This window comes from Pituophis catenifer, unplaced genomic scaffold (genome assembly GCF_029215685.1).
Source record: "Pituophis catenifer annectens isolate HBS135680 unplaced genomic scaffold, rPitCat1.0.hap2 SCAF_2, whole genome shotgun sequence".
Lineage (NCBI taxonomy): Eukaryota > Metazoa > Chordata > Lepidosauria > Squamata > Colubridae > Pituophis > Pituophis catenifer.
In genome coordinates this window covers 99,815,238-99,838,409 of record NW_027256882.1, presented here as the reverse complement: position 1 = coordinate 99,838,409, position 23,172 = coordinate 99,815,238, and the positions used below count along the sequence as shown (strand labels likewise).

Sequence of the window (23,172 nt, the reverse complement as noted above, 5' to 3'; positions counted from 1 at the left end):
GCATTTTGATTATATGCTTTAAACCATATGAAGAGGTAATTTTTGTCCAAAACAACAGAAAGCACAGTAAATTCCTTCAAGTGCAACAGTGTGCATAAACAGTGTGCATCAAGATTTTAGATAATGAAGTGCAAATCCTACGTTTCATTGTAATACAAAAGACTTGACTCCTCCATATATTGATATTGAAGAATAATAATTCTATTGAAGGAGCATTAATTGTGAGGAAAGTAAATAAACAATATTTAATATTGCACATTAAAGTTATAAATAATGTTTAAAATGTGTGTTTATGAAATAATTTGTGGCTGTTCTAAGCAATCTGAAATATTAGAATAATCCAAGAAAGGAAAACCTTGTTATTGTCCCTCAAAAATAACATGTATGTGTGTATGCGTGTGTACTAATATTAATACACACAGAGAGACAGTTCCTCACTCTATCTCTTTATTTACAAACAGAAATAGAATGACATAAATATTGTATTTGGTTTTTCCAGTGCAAATCTTATACTTGAAAGATAGTTTTGAACAATACAGTGACAACACAATAAGATATTGATTAACCCACTTATACCTGCTTCCCACCAAACACCAAAATATATTTTAAAGAATCCCTTGTTTAAAATAAAAGTTATTGGATTACAAAAAGGCAAACCAGACATGATGTCATGGTGTGAACTTATAAAGCTGCTTTATATGGACACTCTTCACTGGTCCAACTAGCAGAGCATGTTCTCCTCTAGCTGGCAGAGGCTTTCCCAGGTTGTGAGGCAGTCTTTCCTAGTTCTGCTGGCAAAAATCATTTAACTGAACATACCAGCATGTCAACCTGGAACGTTAATATGTATATCACTGCACCAATCATAAGCCATGACTCTTCAGAAGGCAGCAGGTAAAAGGGGTAATTTGAAAGCAACCATAAACCATGAAAGAGGCAGTAACTGAATGTATGGCGAACCATACTTACCCTCCCCTTCTCTCTGTAGATGCATTGTTTTGAAATCAATGAGGGGAAAAGTGATAGGGCATGGCGCTAATAAATGAAAAAAAAATGGCAAAAAATACTGAAGTGAACACATCGCACAGTTAGAACAAACTATAAATAACATGTAGGAGTATAGCACCACATAGAAAGTCTTCCAATTGATTCTGGGCCAGGTCTAAGCACTCTTCTCAACTGAATGGGGCTGTTAAAAGGTGCCCAATAACATTCAAGATTAAGCCCTTTATTAATTAAAAGTCTTTCCAGAAGTGTTCCAGAGGTGACAAACAAAAAACCACATGCTTTTCCATGTTTAACAAAACACATTTCAAAGAAAAATAAATTTACACACAGGACAGATTTTGCTCACATATGTTTAAAGAAACCAAAATGCAGAGAAAATTCATATGCCAATTATTTATGTGTCCAACATATACATTTGTCTGAATTAGCAAGATATGCATTTTTTAAAAAGAAGCAAATTCTGATAACACAACAGGTCTAGAAATCACTAAACTATATCAAAATAGACCTTAACAATAAGATTAATATAAACGAATTCAATCTGATCTGAAAAAGAGAACAGAGAATCAACAAACCTAGTTCAGGATCCAAAGAGTTTTGCAGAGTACAAAGGGACTTTCAGCTTCACCCAATAGTAGCCCCTAATCCTCCCCTTGAAGAAATCTCTACAGTCTGAGGATATTCTTGAGCTACATTCAATTTTATCATCAGAAGGGAAACAGTTCCATTAACTTTGGAACTGTTAATTCATTGCTTTTTTTTGGATCCTGTTCCCAGAGTATATCAGCAAATAAAACAAGAAGCTATTGCTTAAACAAAGAGCCATTTTAAGTAGTTATCTGATCAAAATACATATCTTTTATCTTTAGATTCAGAGGAACTTTAGAACAACCATTATCTCCTATTGGGAAATTAATATCACTATACTATTGATTGGTTCAGTTTGCAAGATAAGCAGAAACCATAATCTTGCACTTTGGATGTTGCTATAAGGTTAGATATTGTTATCCAGAAGTTCATGAATACCGTGTTTCCCCGAAAATAAGACCCTGTCTTATATTTTTTTGAACCCTGAAATAAGTGCTTGGTCTTATTGCCATGTGCTCAAAAGCCTGATTGGGTTTATTATCAGGGGATGTCTTATTTTGGGGAAACAGGGTATCTTTACCATATGAATCAAAGCAAAGAAAGCAAGAATTATTGGCACCTTTCAGGCTCATTCTCAAGAGAAACTATACTTTAATAGTTTGGCATAATGCAGCAGCCTATAGCAATTATTAGAGGAATAACTGGAAGTTTTTAAAAAGATGTTGGATAACCATTTGTCTGAAATGGTGTAGGGTTTCCTGCCTAAGCAGGGGGTTGGACTAGAAGACCTCCAGGTCTCTTCCACCTCTGTTATCCTATTCTATTCTAAATAGAGATAACTAAAATATAAGCAGCAAATATGACATTTCATTTTTCAAAAATAATGCAAAACAGATTATATTGATGTTTTACATGTTCTTAATGTACACTTATTCCTATTAGGAATCTCTTTGTGTTTCTAGTATACAACAAAAAATAACTTGAATGGCTAATCCAATGGCTGGGGAGGACTTCTATTATCTACTCATTTTGAGGAAATCTGCCCAATTGACATCATCTAGACACCCATGAGATTAAGATATATTTATAAAATAGAAACCATTTATATTGTTTATATACCGCCCCATAGCTTTTTATAGCACTCTCTGGGTGGTTTACAATGTAGAAGTATTATTTACATATTGCTCCCCACAATCTGGGTCCTATTTTACCGACCTTGGTAATATAAAACTTTTTTTATTTTTTGACTACTTACAGCTTGCATGAGGTATAGAGGCTACCTTTTTCAAGCTATCTGGACAGGCAGAACAATAAGGGTGCCTCTTTATATAAGAGCTTCTGGGAGCAGCCTATAACGTGCTGTCATTTGATTGTTAATTGTATGGAAAAAATATGTTTGTCCACATATAGCAGAATTACCAGGAGCAACATACGACAGGAAAAAAAAAAAGAATTGTAAAAGAAACAAATAATCCTGAAATTAAATATACTGTAAAGTTTTAATATAATTTCAGCGGTTGCAGATTCTGAAATTTTCTTTAAGACATTTTCATGGAAGTAAAAATGTACTTCTGCACTTTATGGTCAATATACTCCCTACCTCCAAAAAGAAGAATCAAACCGATTCTTAAATATTACATATTAAATGTTACATAGAACAACAAAATTAGTTTTATATTGTAAATTATAACTTCAGTTACTTCATCAGAGATAAATATGATGTTCTAAAATAGGGTATTTGTTTTAAAATTTGCATATTACAACAAATGTATACATTATTCTATATAAGAAGTCATAATTATTTGCTGGCATATTGTAGCCATGGTAAATACGATGGTTGCTAAGTCATTATTTGCTACATGGGTGATATGTGTTTTATCTCAAGAAAAATGATGTGTGGGAACATAATAGAATTATCACCTCTTGAATTCTTTAAAAACAAAATAGGCAGAATCCCATATCTCCCTTGATATGGTACAATAAAAAACACAGGAAGTGTGACAGAGAAGCTCTAGCTAAGCTCCCTCATACATTCTTTTACAATGGAAAATGAGGTTGGCGTCATCAAAGTCAACACATCCTCCTTTTCTTAGTTATAGGACTATGCAGGAGTGAAATACCCATTATACAATTATCATAATGATCCCCAGCAATCTTTGCAGCTTATAAATTGAGAAACAAGCATTCCAAGCAGTACATAAATATTGAAAACCACCAATTCTTTAAAAGAATATTAGTAGAAATCCCCACTCTCATAGACATCACAGTTAAAACAAATTGTTAAGAATTACTGGCAACATCAACTAATATATATTTGGAAATTTCAATTTCCCAAATCTAACTTTTTATTCTATTGATTCATTTCAATAGACTTCTACTAACACCCATTTGAAATACATTATTAAATATAAACAAATACAAATTTATATTGATCACGTATTTGAATTTTCAAAATTAGCAAATTTTTGAAAAACATCAAAATCAAGAATTACCTTCTAATTTGTCACCACCATTCACATTCTTCAAATCAAGATGTGGTAAAGAGGCACACAGTGTTGCTTCAGGAGCATTGTTATTTTTGTTTTTCAATTCCTCCGATTCATTTTTCATATTTTGATCAGAAATGTTGCTAACACAATCCTGTAAATAAATGATACACTATTACAGGGTCAGCAACTTCCAGCATACGTGTAAATTTTTGTTTTGTGGATTTCAGTATGTTTTCCTGACTGATAAAAAGAATGTGAACTACAAGCAAGCAATTAAGTAAATTAAACCTTTACAGATATATGGAATAGGAACTAGACAACAGAATGTCAAATAATACCTATCTGTAAAATTAAAAATAATATTCATGCAGTTAAAAAGTGAAAGTCGGAATATATTTGTGGATATATACAGTGGAGCAAAAAAGTATTTAGTCAGCCACCAATTGTGCAAGTTCTCCCACATAAAAAGATGAGAGAGGCCTGTAATTGTCATCATAGGTAGACCTCAACTATGAGAGACAAAATGAGAAAACAAATCCAGACAATCACACTGTCTGATTTGGAAAGAATTTATTTGCAAATTATGATGGAAAATAAGTATTTGGTCACCTACAAACAAGCAAGATTTCTGGCTCTCACAGACCTGTAACTTCTTCTTTAAGAGGCTCCTCTGTCCTCCACTCATTACCTGTATTAATGGCACATGTTTGAACTTGTAATCAGTATAAAAGACACCTGTCCACAACCTCAAATAGTCACACTCCCAACTCCACTATGGTGAAGACCAAAGAGCTGTCGAAGGACACCAGAAACAAAATTGTAGATCTGCACCAGGCTGGGAAGACGGAGTCTGCAACAGGCAAGCAGCTTGGTGTGAAGAAATCAACTGTGGGAGCAATAATTAGAAAATGGAAGACATACAAGACCACTGATAATCTCCCTCGATCTGGGGCTCCACGCAAGATCTCACCCCGTGGGGTCAAAATGATCACAAGAACGGTGAGCAAAAATCCCAGAACCACATGGGGGGACCTAGTGAATGACCTGCAGAGAGCTGGGACCAACGTAACAAAGGCTACCATCAGTAACACACTACCCCGCCAGGAACTCAGAACCTGCAGTGCAAGACGTGTCCCCCTGCTTAAACCAGTACATGTCCAGGCCCGTCTGAAGTTTGCTAGAGAGCATTTGGATGATCCAGAAGAGGTTTGGGAGAATGTCATATGGTCCGATGAAACCAAAGTAGAACTGTTTGGTAGAAACACAACTCGTCGTGTTTGGAGGAGAGAGAATGCTGAGTTGCATCCAAAGAAGACCATACCTACTGTGAAGTATGGGGGTGGCAACATCATGCTTTGGGGCTGTTTCTCTGCAAAGGGACCAGGATGACTGATCCGTGTACAGGACAGAATGAATGGGGCCATGTATCGTGAGATTTTGAGTGCAAACCTCCTTCCATCAGCAAGGGCATTGAAGATGAAATGTGGCTGGGTCTTTCAGCATGACAATGATCCCAAACACACCGCCCGGGCAACGAAGGAGTGGCTTTGTAAGAAGCATTTCAATGTCCTGGAGTGGCCTAGCCAGTCTCCAGATCTCAACCCCGTAGAAAACCTTTGGAGGGAGTTGAAAGTCCATGTTGCCCAGCGACAGCCCCAAAACATCACTGCTCTAGAGGAGATCTGCATGGAGGAATGGGCCAACATACCAGCAACAGTGTGTGCCAACCTTGTGAAGACTTACAAAAAACATTTGACCTCTGTCATTGCCAACAAAGGATATATAACAAAGTATTGAGATGAACTTTTGATATTGACCAAATACTTATTTTCCATCATAATTTGCAAATAAATTCTTTCCAAATCAGACAATGTGATTGTCTGGATTTGTTTTCTCATTTTGTCTCTCATAGTTGAGGTCTATCTATGATGACAATTACAGGCCTCTCTCGTCTTTTTAAGTGAGAGAACTTGCACAATTGGTGGCTGACTAAATACTTTTTTGCCCCACTGTATTTAAAATGAGCCTAGATTTACAAGGGAAAGAATAAAAGCAAGCTCTCACCAGAATCATGTGTGTCGTCATTTTGCTACCATCAAACAATATAAAATCTTGCCTATAAAGGAAGTTAGGGAAGATTATTTCAAAACACTTATGATGGCAATTCTTATTGTCTCAACTCAGTCATATCAGTACAGTTTAAAACAAAATAAACTTAGCTTTTGTCTGATAAATCAGAACAAAGAACTTTATACTTAAGATTATCCCCCCTAATCCAGTGATATTATTAATACATAAATACTTACACACACACACACACACACACACACACACACACACAAACCTAGTATCATGGCTAGCAATACATCTATGTATACAAATCTGTACTTATAATTTGTCAAGTTAGCTATCATGATAAAACATAGTGTACAAAAGAAATGGTTTTGGAATCATTTAAAATGTTTTCTGATTATGATTTAATAATGAATAACAAATCATGGTTCCTCAATTCAAAAAATCATGGCAAACACTGTTAAATGTGTTTCTTCTTGATTTATTAAACTAAACCTAAATTTATCGCAAAACTCTGTTTTACTTGTCCTGAGAAATTGTAAAGAATCTGGTTTACTTGGTTTTGTGGAATTTTAATCAATGGTAAGCAAGATTTATAAAATAATTTCATAATATTTTAAAAAAAGAGCCTTGGTGGAGCAATGGACTAAAGTGCTGTTAAGTAGCACTTAGCTGCCAGCTGCCTGCAATTACTGCGAGTTCAAATCTCACCAGGCTCAAGGTTGACTCAGCCTTCCATCCTTCCGAGGTAGGTAAAATGAGAACCCGGATTGTGGGGGCAATAATCTGACTTTGTATAAAAAAGAACACTGCTTGGGGGGGCCGAAAACCTCACTAAGCAGGTATATACAAAAGTATGAAGGCTATTGCTTAATGCATTGTAAGCCGCCCTGAGTCTCCAGAGAAGAGCGGCATATAAAGCAAACCAATAAATAAATAAATAAATAAATAAATAAATAAATAAATAAATAAATAAATAAATAAATAAATTGACACAAAAGAAAGCAGACTGGCTGAGTTGAAGGAGACAGAAGTTTGTATACAATATTAAATTATTTTCTTACTTGGCTCTGGGCTTTTTCCTATTCTGAAGGCAACAATCACTAAAGCTATGTTAAATTAAGCTTTCTATATCCTGTAACACAAAATAAGGTTACAATCCTGGCTCTAATACTATCAACTCACTAAATATACTCAGTCCTAAATATCCTAAGTATAGACATTTTATCTGTTCTTCCAGCAACAGATAGATGGCCTCATACTAAGGAAATCAATTCTGGAAAAACAGTTCCTCATAAAGATAACCTTAATAAAAAGTATCTTGCCCCAGACCCAATGTTCTCATGTATACTGCAATACATACTTATTTCCAAAGGATTCTTTATCTTCACCTCCATCATCACATGGCTTCAACAATATGCCTGCAGCCTATTGGTAAAAACAAAGACCTTAGCATGGTAACCACCATTCTGTTTTAACAAAGGAAGAAAGCTGCAACATTCTGTGGTTCTAAGGGAATTTAAAATTTATTTAAAACTACTTAGTTACTTTAACTTCTGGGGGGAAATTTTTGATGTGTCCTGCTGAACTACGCTAATATCGATCAATTTGAGGCCTGAAGATGTAAACAAAATATTAACAACAAGGATTCTGAGGACTTGTCTCAGCTTATGTAGAATGAGCCATCTGCTGGACTCTAAAAGATACTATTAATCCTTGTTACTAAATAAAGCAGCAACATGGACAGAACGTTGCTGGCAGAAAGCACTCATGCCACTAATAAAGACACACAGTTAAAACCAGCTTATCTGTTAAATTTTAATTTAAAAATCTTTATTTAATACAATGAGAAAATCACATTAAAAGTGATTATTGACTAATCCTTGTGGACAGCTGATAAGAGAAAAATACTCAATTCACTGCTAAGCAGTAATAGCGCTTCTTAATATAGCCTCTCCTCTGTCCCTTGGATCTGAAGATAGCTAAACATACTTCAGATAGTTTTAAATCATTCGCTCTTTTCCTTTTTAAGTAAAGCACATTTTATACCCAGGATATAAAATGAGGGTGATATTCAGTTCCCAAAGCCCTAACCCAAATGTTGAAAACATGTAATTTTTTCTTTATATACATAAGTGCTTTGTGAACAGCGTGTTGTTCAAAAATCATGCAAGAAGTTCTGGAAATGATGTTCCAGATGAAACTTGTTTATTTGGGGTATTACAACCCCCAAAGCACACTGAACTACCTCCAGTTTGGAGAAATCCAAAAACAAATTTCACCAAACCATCCTTGAAAAGGGAGAATCTTCAGAAAGTTAGCATGGTATACTGGAACTGCAAAACAGTCTTAACATTATCCAGAATGCCCTATCTCTGGAAATTATAAATTTTGCATATCCCTAATATATTTTTCTATTTCTATGGTTTATATCAGAAGCCATTTACTATTATTATAAACATATGCATTCAATTTCTTGGCTCTTTTGATTTGAAACATTTAAAATGGTTCTATAACAGTGACTAAAATAACAGTATGGTCTTTTTTTCATCCGTTACAATGGAAGGAAGGGCAAAACTATTGTAAAACACAACTGAAAGTTATATGCATTCTAATATTTGCATTTTCCAGAAAAATTCCTTGAAAGAGTACATATAGGATTCTTAATGCAAGTACTTTTATTAATATTTGTAATATTCATATAATGGTAGCATGCTAATATTATGTAAATCTTAGTAAAAGAAGTTAACAAATGATTCCAATATAAATATAAAGATGAATAATTCAGCTATGCATTGCTAGGGTAGTATGGTAAGTGAAAATCCCCTGTAAAACATGCTAGTTTATAATGAGGAGGACTACAATAATTAGTTTCCTACAAAGCTGTTATCTTCCTTTAGAAAAAGTGGTAAATTAACTACAAACTCTCATTTTTTCCCCTTTTTTAATTCTGATTTTTTTTCTATATACCTGAAGCTTTTTTACAATAAAAACTCCCTTTTTACCACCCTGTAATTCCTTAATTCAGGATAGAGTCAGGGCGACTGGATGGAGCTGAGCGTTTACTGGCCAGATGCCCTTCCTGACACCACACACTGCAGATTCTCTCTCTTTTTTTTTTTTTTTTTTTTTTTTTGCGCCCTATGACTATTGCTACCTAGCATTGAACTTTCAATCTTCCAAGTGGGAGGCAGGCATCTTCACCACTAGGCCACCATGCCACTCAAAGGTTTTCTACAGTGTCTTTGCTAATTTTTCCTTTAACTTACATTCACTCAGAGGTAGGATTCTTTTTTTTAAAAAAAAGGTATTTTGCAATATTCTTGGGAGTGTAGTTCTTGAAAGAGAATGTCACATAGGACAAGACAAAAATCATATATTTTGCACAAGCACAAATTCTTTCAGAAAAAAAAAGACAGGCTAGCAGGAACAAAAAAATTGTTCATTTCGTTCTAACACTGTTTAAGATTCGCAGCATGTATTCCCGTAAATCTGGACACTAAATATATAGATGTAAAAAAATACACATCTATAAATATCTTCAAGCATTATCTAAACTTTAGGCTTCATTTTGGGTTGGGGGAGCAGTTCTAGACTGGTCAGCTGCTTTAAATTTCTAGGCCTTGGTAAAAGTGTTCCCTGTTACCCTCTCTTTTGGTCTTTTTATAAATATATATTGTATGGCAGTGAAATGCTTTCGATGAGATTCAAAGGGAAAGAAGTGCTTCAAAGCATTCATGGGTGTACACACTGCATCTGTCAGCAACACTTTAATATATGTGTGTCTTTTCCAAAGTTATGGAAGGTAGTTATTCACGCTCAGGAAAAGATACAGCTGCTTTGAGTTGCTGAGAAATGTTATGCAATTCCCAGCTCCTAAACATATTTTCCCCTTCAAAACATTAAGTGCTGTAGTGAAATTGCAATGATATTTGGAACTCACAAGTGTGCACAGGATATAGTTAGCAGATATAAAATGGGGGATATCCTGTTCAATAGAAAGCGGGGGGGATTGGAGCAAGAGCTGACAAAATCTGAGACAGTAATCCTTTGGAACTAAATTTATGGGAACAACATTCCAGCTTTCTAGCAATTTTTTCCCTATAACAATGAAGGTTTAAACATAATTTTTGGCTAAGTGATATATATTTTCCAAGGGCAAGTAAGCCCTAACATAGGTCTCTGCAGAGAAAAGAACAAGATTCTCTGGTAGAATCCTGAATTGTCCTGAAATGATCTGATACAACTCCCTCCTTACCCATCATGTTGTCTGGATTATCTTGAAAATATCTTTTATTTTCAATCCAACTAAGTTCTTACAGGAACAAATGTATCAAATTTAGGTGTTCTTTTATGGATATTGCACTTGGCTTCTTGTCAGAGTAGAAGGCAAGGAGAAGAATGGCAAAGTAAACAGTTTTAATTGGAATTAATTATGTGAATGCTTTAGTTAAAAGATTAAAAACAACAGATGAAAAGGTGAAAGAACCCAGGGCAAATCATATTTTACCCCAAAGGCATGGAGAGTACAGTCTCCTGAGCCAAAAAGGGAAGGAAACGTGAAAGAGTATAAAGCTTGCTAGCATATGAATGGCTTTAAGAGCAAGATACTGAATTTGATGGACATGTTTAATGTTCAGAAGTACTGGATTCATGTTCTGCATGGAGAAGAAGCAATGCTCTTATCTATTGTTACATGAAAATGACATAACTGTGCTCGCAGGTGTTCCAAATGAGTGTCTAAAAGCAAAGTTCTGATAACTTGGACTACCACTTGCTTTTTCAAGCTGCATTTACAGGTGTAATGGAGCACACTGCCGGTTCAAGTTCAGTTTCAAGAGAGGAGGCAAACTCTTGTCCCAAGGCTTGGATGACCTGCCTAGCAGACTGCATTAGATTTACATTCCCCACCCAGAGTTAGAAAGAAGAATTATGACGGTCTATGACCATAAAAAATACTTCATGTAAAAGGAAGAATACAAGCATAGTCTGGAGACTCTCTTATATCAACAAAGAATGGAAAGTGAGGATATTGTTATTATAGCTACTTTACAGCAGGATAACAATATATTTACAAAACAAATACTAATAGTATTCCTTCTGGTTATATTTCAGATTGCACTAAAATATTTTCAGACTACAATTACAGGAAACAAAACTCAAAATGCATGAAGCATATTTTATGCTACTCTTACCTGATCATTTTCTTTTTCCTCAGACACAGGTTGTACAATTTCACTGTCTAATTTAGTGCAATTCACTGTTTCAGAGCAGTCTCCAAGATTCTCATAATCTTTAGTAATATTCTTTTCAGTATCATCCCTAACAAAAGGAACAAGATGCTAAATAATGAATTTTACCTGCATAAAACTATCTGGTTATGGGTTTAGGTTAAGGACTTTAGGCATTTACTATTTTGGAGATCATAATATTCTGGATTAATGAAATCAGAATATGTTTATAAAAGTATGTACAACTGCATTCAGAAAAGAAAAGAAGTAAATTCCTAATATCCATTTATTATTGAATAGATGCTCATAAATGTTATAGCACAAATACATATAACATTCTACTTTTGGAGATAACTTAATACTGTTCCTATCGTATCCAGCCATAGGCTGTAGATACCACAATGATCCTTAGACTGCTATTCCCCAAAACAAGGAGTTTAGAACAGTGATAGAAAGAAACATACATTGCAGTTGGTTGATACAAATTGATCACACTGATACCATTCTGAAACAACTGACATCTACGAAACAGAAGCTGCTGCCTATTCAAACACGTTACTTGAAGAATAGCTTCAGAAGAAGAGGAAGGGAATGAAACTTTCCTCTAAGGCCACTATATCAAAGAATGGATCTAAAGATGCTGCAGGCATCTTTGTGCTACAGGTAGTCCTCAACTTACCATCATTTATTCAGCGACTGTTCAAAATTACAATAATGGGCTTATGACCCGTGCCCAAAGTTATCACCATTGCAGCACTTCCACAGCTACATGACAAAAATTCAGGCACTTGGCAGCCTGCCTACACTTAACAATCAAGGGTCACACCACTGCCCATTTATTTGTTTGTATTTCATATTTCTTAACTGCCCATCTCCTTTTGGCTGCCCTGCACCCTGCTTCACGGGGCGGCAAGCAGTCCTGCAACCACAAGGGTCTGCAGCTGCTTGACACACCCACCCACCCCGGGAGCCTCAGCAAGCAGCAGCAAGCATTCATGCGCCTATGATGTCTTGCTTTACGACCATCCTCACTTATGACAGAAATTCTGGTGCCAATTGTGATGTAATAGTATTCGACTCTGGAATCATTCAGTTTGGGTCTTTATTTGCAGTCAGCTAACATCACTGAATATACTGTCAGCAACAATCTACAAATTATAATCCGTATTTAATTAGAATGTCCTACAGGTAAATCATCACCTGCCACAATTGGACAGCAACTATAAAGTTCCTTGTTTATTTTTATAGGAAATTGATTTGAAGTAAAACGCAACAGAGCATGAATAAATTATCAGGACACTATGAATTCTCTTATGAAATATATTAAGGATAATAGAAATGCTATCAAGTATCCGCCTCTTCATTATCATCACTATCATCATCTTTATTCATTATCCATACCATCATCATCACATACTATTTATTTATTATTAAAAAATTCATTTTTATTTTAAATGATTTGTTTTTGTAATCAAATAAACAATATAAAACAAAATTTTACCGGTTGTTAGATCCTTTTTCATCTTCCTCAATATCTCCTTCATGACACACCACTTGGTGCTGTAAATTCTTGAGATCTTGATCTATGCTGCTCTGCAGATCAAAAAGATGTTGTTCTACAGCTGCTCTAATTGTTCTTTCCAAGATACTTGAAATAAAACAATGATATGTATTAATAATCTATTTTCTTGTGTGTAAATCATGTTGCTCAATTTTGTTCCTAGCATGCAGAGGATATTCAACTAAAAAGAAACTAGTTTATTCATTCACTTTTACTACCAAATAAAGAGAGTGTGCTTACATTACAAAAATAAATCTTTCTCAAACATTTTTAATTAAATTGACTGCTGTCATTGTATAGTTTAAATAAGAGAAACAGAAAGAAAAGCTACAGTAACAAGACTACAGAAAGAAAAAAACACTACAATCAAAACAAATTCCTTACACACAAAGGATTAAAGTAAATTCCTTTATAATTCTAACTGAAAGCATGAAAATTTTAAAAATTAAGTCTAAGATCCATTCATTCCATATTCTGATTCAGCATATTTTTCTATTGATTTTTAATTTTAATAATTGGAGGAAAAAAATTACTGGAGTCGACACTCGATTAAGTAAACTGAAACAAGTGAGTATATCCTAGTTTGCTAACCTACTGCTCCCTCCTTCTATCTGGATTAAGTTTCTACTTAAGGATGACCTTCTCTCATATTACTATTGGTTCAGGCTTTCCTAAAGAACAATTGTTTAATTTATTTATTGTAGACTAGTGCCTATTTATTGCTTTATTTATATTTGGTTCCCTGTATCTGAAATCTCATTTTATTAACTGAAATATTAATATCAATATAAATATGAAAACAATGATCATTATCCATAAAGCACTCCTAATCACTAGTTATATTGCTGTAATATCATGAATTTTTCTGACACTCATAGTTCAAAGTGATACAATGAAATCTTGTACCAGGTTTAGAAATGGAAGCAGACTGAGGGCAATTCGAAAGAATAGCAACCCGTCTGAGAATTGGTGGTTTAAATTGTGAATTGTACAATATAAAGGTATAATTTAAAGAGGAATTAAAGAAAAAACAAGTGTCAAAAGAACAAGAATTTAGGGTCAATACAAGTCATTTCTCTTAGACCAATAAAAAATATGGGTATTCGGAAGATTAGGAAAAGAAAAATGGGGGCTAAAATTAACATATTTTAAATAGTCATTCAATATTAATTCCAAGTTTGTATCTATACTAAAGTCAGCCAGTATTCACCAAAAGGTCAACATTGCAAAAGTTCCATAACATTACAAACAGCCCTTGATTTACAACCACAATGGAGCCCAAAATTTCCATTGCTAAGCAGTACAATTGTTGTCCCATTTTACAACCTTTCTTGCTACAGCTGTTAAGTGAATCACTGCAGTTGTTAAGTTAGTAACATGGTTGTGAATCTAGCTTCCCCATGGACTTTGCTTGTCAGAAAATAGCAAACGGTGATCACATGACCTCAGGACACCATAACCATTATAAATACATGCCAGTTGCCAGGTGTCCACATTTTAATCATGTGACCATGGGAGTGATGCAACGGTCATTAAGGGTGAAAAATGGTCATGCCACATTTTCAGTGCAGCTTAACTTTGAACGGTCACTAAACAAACAGCTGTAAATTGAGATTACTGTATACAATACAATCATGAATATTTTCTACACCTATGGGGAATTTATACTTACTCTGCAGAAGCTGGCAAGATACTTAAGGGGGAGAGATGAGCACTGCAATGAAAACGATATACAGAGACATTCAGGTTTCAGTTCATTTCATTTTAGCATATTGTAATGATGTTCAATAAGAAACCTAGTATATCAATGACAGGTTACAAACTCTAATACAAGCTTTAGAATCAGGCTTAATTCTAATTGACCAGGTTATGAGTTGTCTTTGCCACTCTTTTAAGATTTTCTCATTCACCATACTTAAATGCAGTCCTTTAACATAACTTCTGCAAGCAAAACAATACAGCAAAATATGAACTGCTAACAGAACAGACCCAGGTGTTGATCTCAACAATAACTATTGTTATTAACCTGTTATTTAGTAATGCTAGGAAAGCCTGTGCAAAGTATTTCAAAGAGGTGCTTTGCAAAGTTTGTTACCATGAACAGAGAACCTCTTTTTGAAAGCCACATCCTTTGCAAGCTGCTTTAAAAGCTCTCCTTAGTTGCCTATGCACAGAAAAAGTGTTTTTATAAAGGAAAATATATGGCCTAGCTTCTTATAAAAATTTTGAAGACAGCATCACTATCACCTTGCTGCTGTTTCTTGGAAAAAATGAAGTATGAAAGGAAAAACTATATTCTTTCCTCCAGATTGGAAAGGGATGTGTATTTTGCTTCCTTTCCCTTCAATTTACATGAAGAAATGCAAAATACTTTTTAAAGGAGGTGAAAAAACATTTTTAATTTCCTCCCAGGAAGACATGATATGAAAGAAGAGTGTTTTAATTAACATAGCAAGAGCTTTTATAGCAGCACAGTTGGGTGTAACATATGAGAGAGGACTTCTTATGACTGGCAAGAAGGCAGTTTTATTCATCCTTTAGATTAGTATCTCAACACTTCCACCAGAAAAATTGAGACTATTTAAAGGCAGCAAAGCATTTCTTCTTAGGAAAAAGAAATAATACATTAAAGATACCATAATCAAAATAAATATCGTTCTCATTAAATTCTACACTTTGCTGTACTTGAGCTTTCAAAATATTCTACAAAATATATGAAATTTTAATGAACGTTCTTCCAAAATAACTCCAATTTTGTGTTTCCTTGTTCTAAAAAAAATGAAAGGACTACCGGGGTTTTAAAAACTCAGTTAAGTATAAATTTTGTCATTTAATCTTTTGTCATGTTCTTTTCCTACAAAATCTTTATAACAAAGATTAGCAAATCATTAAAAATATTGCGCATCTGTTCAGTATTGATCTAAGTAAACATGATATAAAATAGTTCAGAAAGCAGTAATGAACAGTATTAGTCAAACATCCATAATTTGATGAAGTATGAGACTAATTAAACAGGGAAATAGCCTCCAAACAAGAAAATTTAGTGGGTTTGCAGGTCAGGAAGAAATGAGGTTTCACATGCAAGTTTAAATGAATGTCTCAGGAAATCAACATGAATAGAAAATGTTTGATAGAAGCTCTAGTCAGTTTTAAGTAATAGAGAAGAATATTATATAAAGCATATTGATCAGTTCACTAAGGTTTAACTACCAAAAAAAAAAAAAAAGTATGTTTATTTATTTTGGGAAAAGTAGAACCAAAGGTTTTCCACTTCAGGTATAAGTAATTTTAGTAGTAGGACCACCAACCAATTTTGTTCGGTATCAAAAAAAAAAAATCTTTAAGATCCTAGCATACCTACAATGTCATAATGTCTCTAAGTTAAAATACAAATTTTGAAGCTTAAAATACAATACTAAATTAGTTTTACAACTGCTTTGTTCACTATAATAAAGGCCATCTTATTTTTGCTTATATATAAAAATATGTCCCCTAATTATTTTTACCAAATCAACCTCATTTTTTCTTTTATTAAGTAACTGTTAATTTTGGAATGGAAAAACAAACATTTTTCATTTATTGTAGCTAATATGAATAAGCTCTTAACGTGTGAAATGGAATGAAGTACTTAAGCAGCATTAATGAGAAGAGAGGACTCAATTGGAAAAGACCCTGATATTGGGAATGATCGAAAACAAAAGGAAAAGGGGACGGCAGAGGATGAGATGGTTAGATAGTGTCATCGACATAATGAACATGAATTTGGGCAAACTCAGAGAGACAGTGGAGGACAGGAGGACTTGGTGTGCTATGGCTATGGGATTGTGAAGTGTCAACATGACTTAACAACTGAATAATAACTTAAGCACTATATTAACACTGTATTATACTATTTACAGAGGATCAAAAGAAAGTTTAACAAAATAAAATATTTAAACAAAATTTATTAAAGAAATGAAGGCAATTAATTTTTAAATAAGCACTTGAATATTCAAAGTTTATGTAAGGTACTTAGATCAGCAAGCATTTTATTAAATTATATACTATATAACAGTTATATTTGACAAAGTTCTAAACTTTTTTTAGTGCTTCCGGGGGGGGAGGGAGAAACCTAGTCAGTAAACAAAACACTCAACACTGCCTCCCCCACCCCAGCTATCTCAAATGCAGTGATTATTCTTCAAAAAACAGTATCATTTCCAAGCTTTAAAAAATCTTATTGCTTTTACAATCTCTTTCATTAGTTTTACAGATTTTAATATTTCAAGCAGCAGCATTACTTGGGTGAATTCCTGACAAAGAATGACACGGCATGATACAGCATAACCATTTTAATATGTTGTCATAATCTGATAAAATCATGTAAATATTCATAACCATTATAATTTTAATACCCAAAGTAAACAATTAGCAATACATGAAGAGGTTTATTTTCCTTAAATATCATAGATTATATGACTGCAGGGAAATAGCAAAGCATAACAGTGCATATTTCCAAAGCTAGTTAGCTTTTAAAAGTTATTTCAGTTCTAACATGCAATCTTTTAAGTCAGCTTACCTATGTAGTAGAACTTTGTAAGCCATTTTCATTATTTTTCCTATTCCAAATGAACATTTCATATGAAAACACTTCACTGGAAAAAAATAAACAGATCAGCAGTCTCTGTTGGCTATTCTGCTTGCTTAATTTAAGTAGTTGCCTCTAAGATAGCACTGAAGTACTACACTAAGTCCTGCAGTCTACATAGAAAAGACTGCAACATGAGGTCACTACTGACAGTAAGCTGCCCAATCAACATTTTACTTCTAATAGGCAACTCTTGGATGCAAGATAGTAGATCTTAAGGGCATTTGAACAGATTTGCAAACTTTTCCATTTAAATCATCATAGAAAAATGTGAAATATATAAATGTCATTCTAATTTCAATTATTCCATATCATAGTTTATATAAGCCCTTAATGCAGCCAAAGAATGGGAATGGGAAACTCAGCTCAAACTGCAATAAACCTGGTTTATCCAGCTACGAAAGTAACTAATATTCATCAACAGAGATGAGTATACAATAAAAGTATCACAGAATGCATAGACTTCCTAACTTTTGGTGTTATTCAGTACTAGTTAACAGAATAACAGAGTTGGAGGGACCTTGGACGTCTTCTAGTCCAACCCCCTGCTCAGGCAGGAAACCCTATACCATTTCAGACAAACGGTTGTCCAATTTCTTCTTAAAAACCTCCACTGTTGGAGCACCCACAACTTCTGAAGGCAAGACGTTCCACTGATTAATAGTTCTGTCAGGAAACTTCTCCTTAGTTTTAGGTTGGTTTTCTCCTTGGTTAGTTTCTATCCATTGCTTCTTATCCTGCCTTTAGCTGCTTTGGAGAATAGACTGCCCCCCCCTTCTTTGTAGCAGCCCCTTAGATATTGGAACACTGTTATCACATCACCCCTAATCCTTCTTTTCATTAAACTTGACATACCAAATTCCTGCAACCGTTCATCATGTGTTTTAGCCTTCAGCCTCCTAATCATGAGAGACAACAATAAATGCACCTTGAATTTCCCTTCCAATTCTCTACAGTGTTATTTAGTATTCATCACAAGATATTAATTAATACTGCAATTTATGAAGACAGAACTATCCAATTTATGAAACAGAGCTGAAGACATTCATAGCATCAACAACTAAAAGTAAATACAAACCTGACATGTAAGTGTCAAACATTATCTAGACAATTTGTCTTCAGTACATGACAGACTGACAATGAAGCAACTACAGAAATATGGCTAGCTATGTGTGGACTTTCACTGTGCCCTCAATTAAAAATTATATACAATGAAAAGGTTAAATCCTGAATTACCGTATTTTTTGGAGTATAAGATGCACCTTTCCCCCCTAAAAGGGGGTGAAAATTTAGGTGCGTCTTATACACCGAATGTAGCTCCGCCCACCCACTGGCCCCCACCTTTTGGCCTGTGCCTCGCAGCAGTTATCTCTTTGCAAGCAAACAGCAAGAAAAAAACAGCTCCTTTCAGCTTCAGCACAGCCTAATTAGCACAAGTTGATTGGATGCCCCCACCCCACCCTCAGCTGATTTGCTCTCAGGGCTCTGCTGCTTGCTGCAAAGAGGTAAATTGCTGGAGCAGATTTTCTTTTTCTTGTGCTAATCAAGCTATGCTGAAAACCACAATGAAAGCAAAGCATGCTGTTTACTGCAACGTCGCAAAATTAGGCAGAGGCAGAGGGAGATTTCTTTTTCTTCTTTTTCCTTACCAAAAAAGATAGGTGCAAACAATGGGAAATTTAGGGCAAAAGAGGAGAGTTCAAGATTTTAAAACACAAAAGAAAAAAAGGAGAAAGAAAAAGGCAAAGATAAAAATGGGAAGGGAGAAAAAGAAAAAGAAATGAAAGAGAAAGATGTTATATATATTTAGAATTGAAATATGAATAGTAGTAAGAAATAAATGGAAAATCATGATTGTAAAAATGAAATGAATAATAATTGGAATATTTGTCTTTGTATTTTTGAAATCTAGACAATGATAAGTTTTTCTTTTTTTATTTTTTTTTAGAAATATGAATAAGTATAAAATGTAACAATTGAAATACCTTTAATGGTATATGGTGGTGAAAGTAAAAAAGAATTAAGTTGTAGCTTGGATAACAGCTAGAACATTTTTAAATTTCATTAGGGAAATTGTAACGATTGAAATATTTTTAATTATATATTGTGATGAAAGTAGAAATGATTAAGTTGTGATTTGGAGGATTATATGGGCAAAACTATTTGAGTTATTGGGAGAGATTAAGATCTCTCCCAAATAATGAGTAACATAAGGGGAAAGCTCTATTTAACTAGGGAATTGTAATAATTGAAATACTATTAATTGTTGAAAACAGAAATGGCTAAGTTGTGGTTTGGAGGAATATAATGGGGAAAATTATTTGGTTTATTATTATTGGTAAATATAATTAATTGATTTGTAAGAAATTGGATTGCATGGAAATAATTGGAATATTCATGTTCATATTGATTAATATACAAAAAAAGATAGTTATATAACTAATTGAGTTATATTAAAATGTTGAATTTGTATTAAACAATTGTAATATTACATAATTAACCAACATGAGGATAGATATAAAAATAGATGACAATGGGAAGGGGTATAATATAGAATAGAAGGGAAAAATTGAATTTGATTAAAATTAGAGATGAGGATGAAGGATAATATTGGTTTTAAAAAAAAACAGATGAGGAATAAATATGGCAAAAAGGAAATATAGAAATTACAAATTTAATTGAAATGACTAAACACTGTTTAAATTTGTGAACCGGCCAAATACTCTGTTCAAAGAAAATACATTGTGTTTGTATGTGTGTTTGTCTAAAAAATAAAAAAAACTTTTTATAAAAAAAACAAAAACAAAAAAGGTAAGTGTGTCTTATACTCCGGTGCGTCTTATACTCCGAAAAATACGGTAACCATTTTGTATGTGTAGGACAAGAAAATGAATACTGTTTTATACATATGCTTTTAATGTGGCCTCTCAATCTAATACTTATGAAATAATCAGAAATCACCCTATGTACTCTCTTTCTTCTTTTTACATGATATTGTAAAATTACACTGTGCTGCTCCCTCTGGAATATTCTTTCATCAGAGGTGAGATCTGCCTTCATACTTCTGACCTTCCAAAAGAGCCTAAAAACTTGGTTCTGCCACTTGGCCTGGGCCCCCAATAGGGGCTTGCTACATTGGGGTTGGCTGATAGGGTAGAGAAGATTCTCATCCTCATCTTGGTTCTTAACTTTTAAGCTTTTTTCTCCCTAATTTTAATTGTTTAATACTTTTTAACTTTTTATTATATTGTAAGCTGCCCAGAGTTGCTGTATTAGAGAGATGAGCAGCAGAGACATTTAATTATATAAAAAGAATAAATACAAAAATGTTATTTCCTATTTTTTGGCTCATAACAAATTACTTGGCTGCTATATTAAGGCTGCTATATTCAAAATATGCAGGGTGTAATAAACAAAATGTTATTTGCCTATATTGCAGTCTTTAAAAAGACAATTTTAAATGGGGTTCTAATACTGATTTTTTTTTTTCATTTAAAGGCCTTGTGTCCATTTAGGTCTACACTAGGAAGCAATTGGATATTAAGAAACTATATTGAATTACAGAAGACTGTCAGTTTCATTTTTCCTATTAAGAGACCATTTAACTTTACTGAGTAATAGACACAATTAGTGGGATATTGTTTTAACTTCATCTAACATTCTATATATTAATACACCTTTATTTCCCTCCTTTTGTTAAAATATATCTGTTAATATTATTATTCACAACATCAATATATTAAATCAGGCATGTGTTCAAGGACTCCAAATTTGGAGTCACTACAGGAATTGAAACACTCCCACCCTACTGCAATAGTCCCCTAAAGCAAGTTTAGAGATACCCCCAGCATCATTATGGCAGAAGCCATGTAGAATAATGTTTACGTTTACACCTTGCAGTTTTTCCTCAGGAATCAGGCTAGCTACAGTGGGAATGCTGGATCCTGAACATTAACTAATTTTACATTCTTACAAAGTTTTTTTTTTAACATGCATAAAGCAGCAAACGAGTCAGAACTTTCAAAAATTGTTTCAAGCTAAATTAAGTGTTAATTTTGGCTCATGCCAAGTTCTTGAATGAAACAATAAAAGCATGAAACTATTATTTCATTAAATTGTGAAATGTTATATGAAGCATTGATATCCTGAAATTTTGTCATGAATCCATAATTCAAAATGCAACTATTTTAAACTCTATTTTGCATTATTAGAGAATCACTCTGGTCTAGATGAAGGAAACTCAGGCCTGAGATCTTTGTGTCAATTTAACTACATTACTGTATCTAAGTCTGACTTCTGTGACAGAATAGTTGGAAAGTTTCCAAAATTTTGCATAACTAAAATCTTAAAATTCAACACTAAAAACAGAAGCTTATATAATATTGAAGTATACTACAGTGTACTGCCTAGTAATACTATCCTTAGTATCTTTGCTGATACCTTGTTGAGGCTGAAACACTACATGACTCCAGGATGCTCTCCATCATATCTTGAGGCTCTGTATCTTCCCTATATTTTGGATCCTCTGTGTTTTCTTCCTCTTCCTCTTCTTCTGGCAGTTCTTCAGACTGCTCAAGCTTTATATCATCTTCATCCAACAAATCATTTATCTTAAAAAAAAAAAAAAAGAAAAACAAAGAAAAACAAGTAACATCAAGACCCCATTTTCTCTGTTAAAACAATTCATTAAATTCCACACATTAGAGGAAAAGTATACCGTATGTTAAAAATAAAGTGGATCAAATTTTATTGATACCTATGTTTTGGATCTCAACTCAACAAGCATGTATCAATGAACCCCCAATGAAGCCTCGCAGCCAGGGGTAATGCCTATAATATGTAATTTTAAGCCAATACACAGAAGAAAAACAAAGGCATCTACTCCTTGAAGAAAGGCACAAGATTTTTAAGAGATTTAATTTGGATCTTCTTTAAGTAAAGCACACATAATATCATGAAGAGTAGCAGTGTTCTTTAGCTTAATAATACTGAAATCTCTGCTCTCATTTCTGAAAGCAATTCAATGAAATCTCAATCTAACATAGATGCAATAGACTAAATTTGTGTTCAAATTTCATCACCAAAAGGTAAGTCATCTATTTCCAAAGTCTGCCTCAACACACTGATTCTGTGCATATGTATTTTTCTTGCTTCTTACTAATTTTCGTGCTTATTATTCCAGTAGGAGACAGAGGGGTTAAAGAGTAACATTAAATGAACTGGTCTGCATAACTATTTTTCACACTGCACTTGCAGAGAAAGAATTTTTACTTGTTTTATTGTATTTATTAAATTTTTATGCCACCCATCTCCCCTCTAAGGTGACTTAAATAAACTATGTACATATAATTGGAGCATGCTATAATTATTGCTGCTAGATAAATAAACTGAACAAAACTCTTGTTTGTTAAACCATGATTTTCTCTTAATTTAAATATCAACAATTTAAATCATGGCACTGCACATACTGTATTTGAACATTTATACTATGTTTGAGGAAATGCAACATACTTTTCCTCTCTCATGTAGCAAAGAGAAGAGAGAAGTATGAAGAGTATAATGATAAGGCTAGATTTGTTCACATCTCATTAAACC

General features: G+C 33.8%; 1 protein-coding gene across 2 annotated transcripts in view; it reads right to left on the bottom strand.

Moving 5' to 3' along the window:
• The window catches only part of FAM13B (family with sequence similarity 13 member B), a 70,225-nt gene that overhangs the window by 25,340 nt on the left and 21,713 nt on the right, over window positions 1-23,172 (bottom strand). Inside the window, exons 7-14 of one of the 2 annotated variants that reach the window (XM_070937269.1) lie at window positions 22,018-22,187; window positions 14,623-14,664; window positions 12,891-13,037; window positions 11,354-11,480; window positions 7,522-7,586; window positions 6,150-6,201; window positions 4,089-4,236; window positions 970-1,035 (exon numbers count right to left, since the gene is read on the bottom strand). In XM_070937269.1, coding sequence (XP_070793370.1) covers window positions 970-1,035; window positions 4,089-4,236; window positions 6,150-6,201; window positions 7,522-7,586; window positions 11,354-11,480; window positions 12,891-13,037; window positions 14,623-14,664; window positions 22,018-22,187 — 817 coding nt within the window. The remainder of the gene's footprint in view (window positions 1-969; window positions 1,036-4,088; window positions 4,237-6,149; window positions 6,202-7,521; window positions 7,587-11,353; window positions 11,481-12,890; window positions 13,038-14,622; window positions 14,665-22,017; window positions 22,188-23,172) is intronic. The other variant, XM_070937270.1, reaches the window with a different exon arrangement.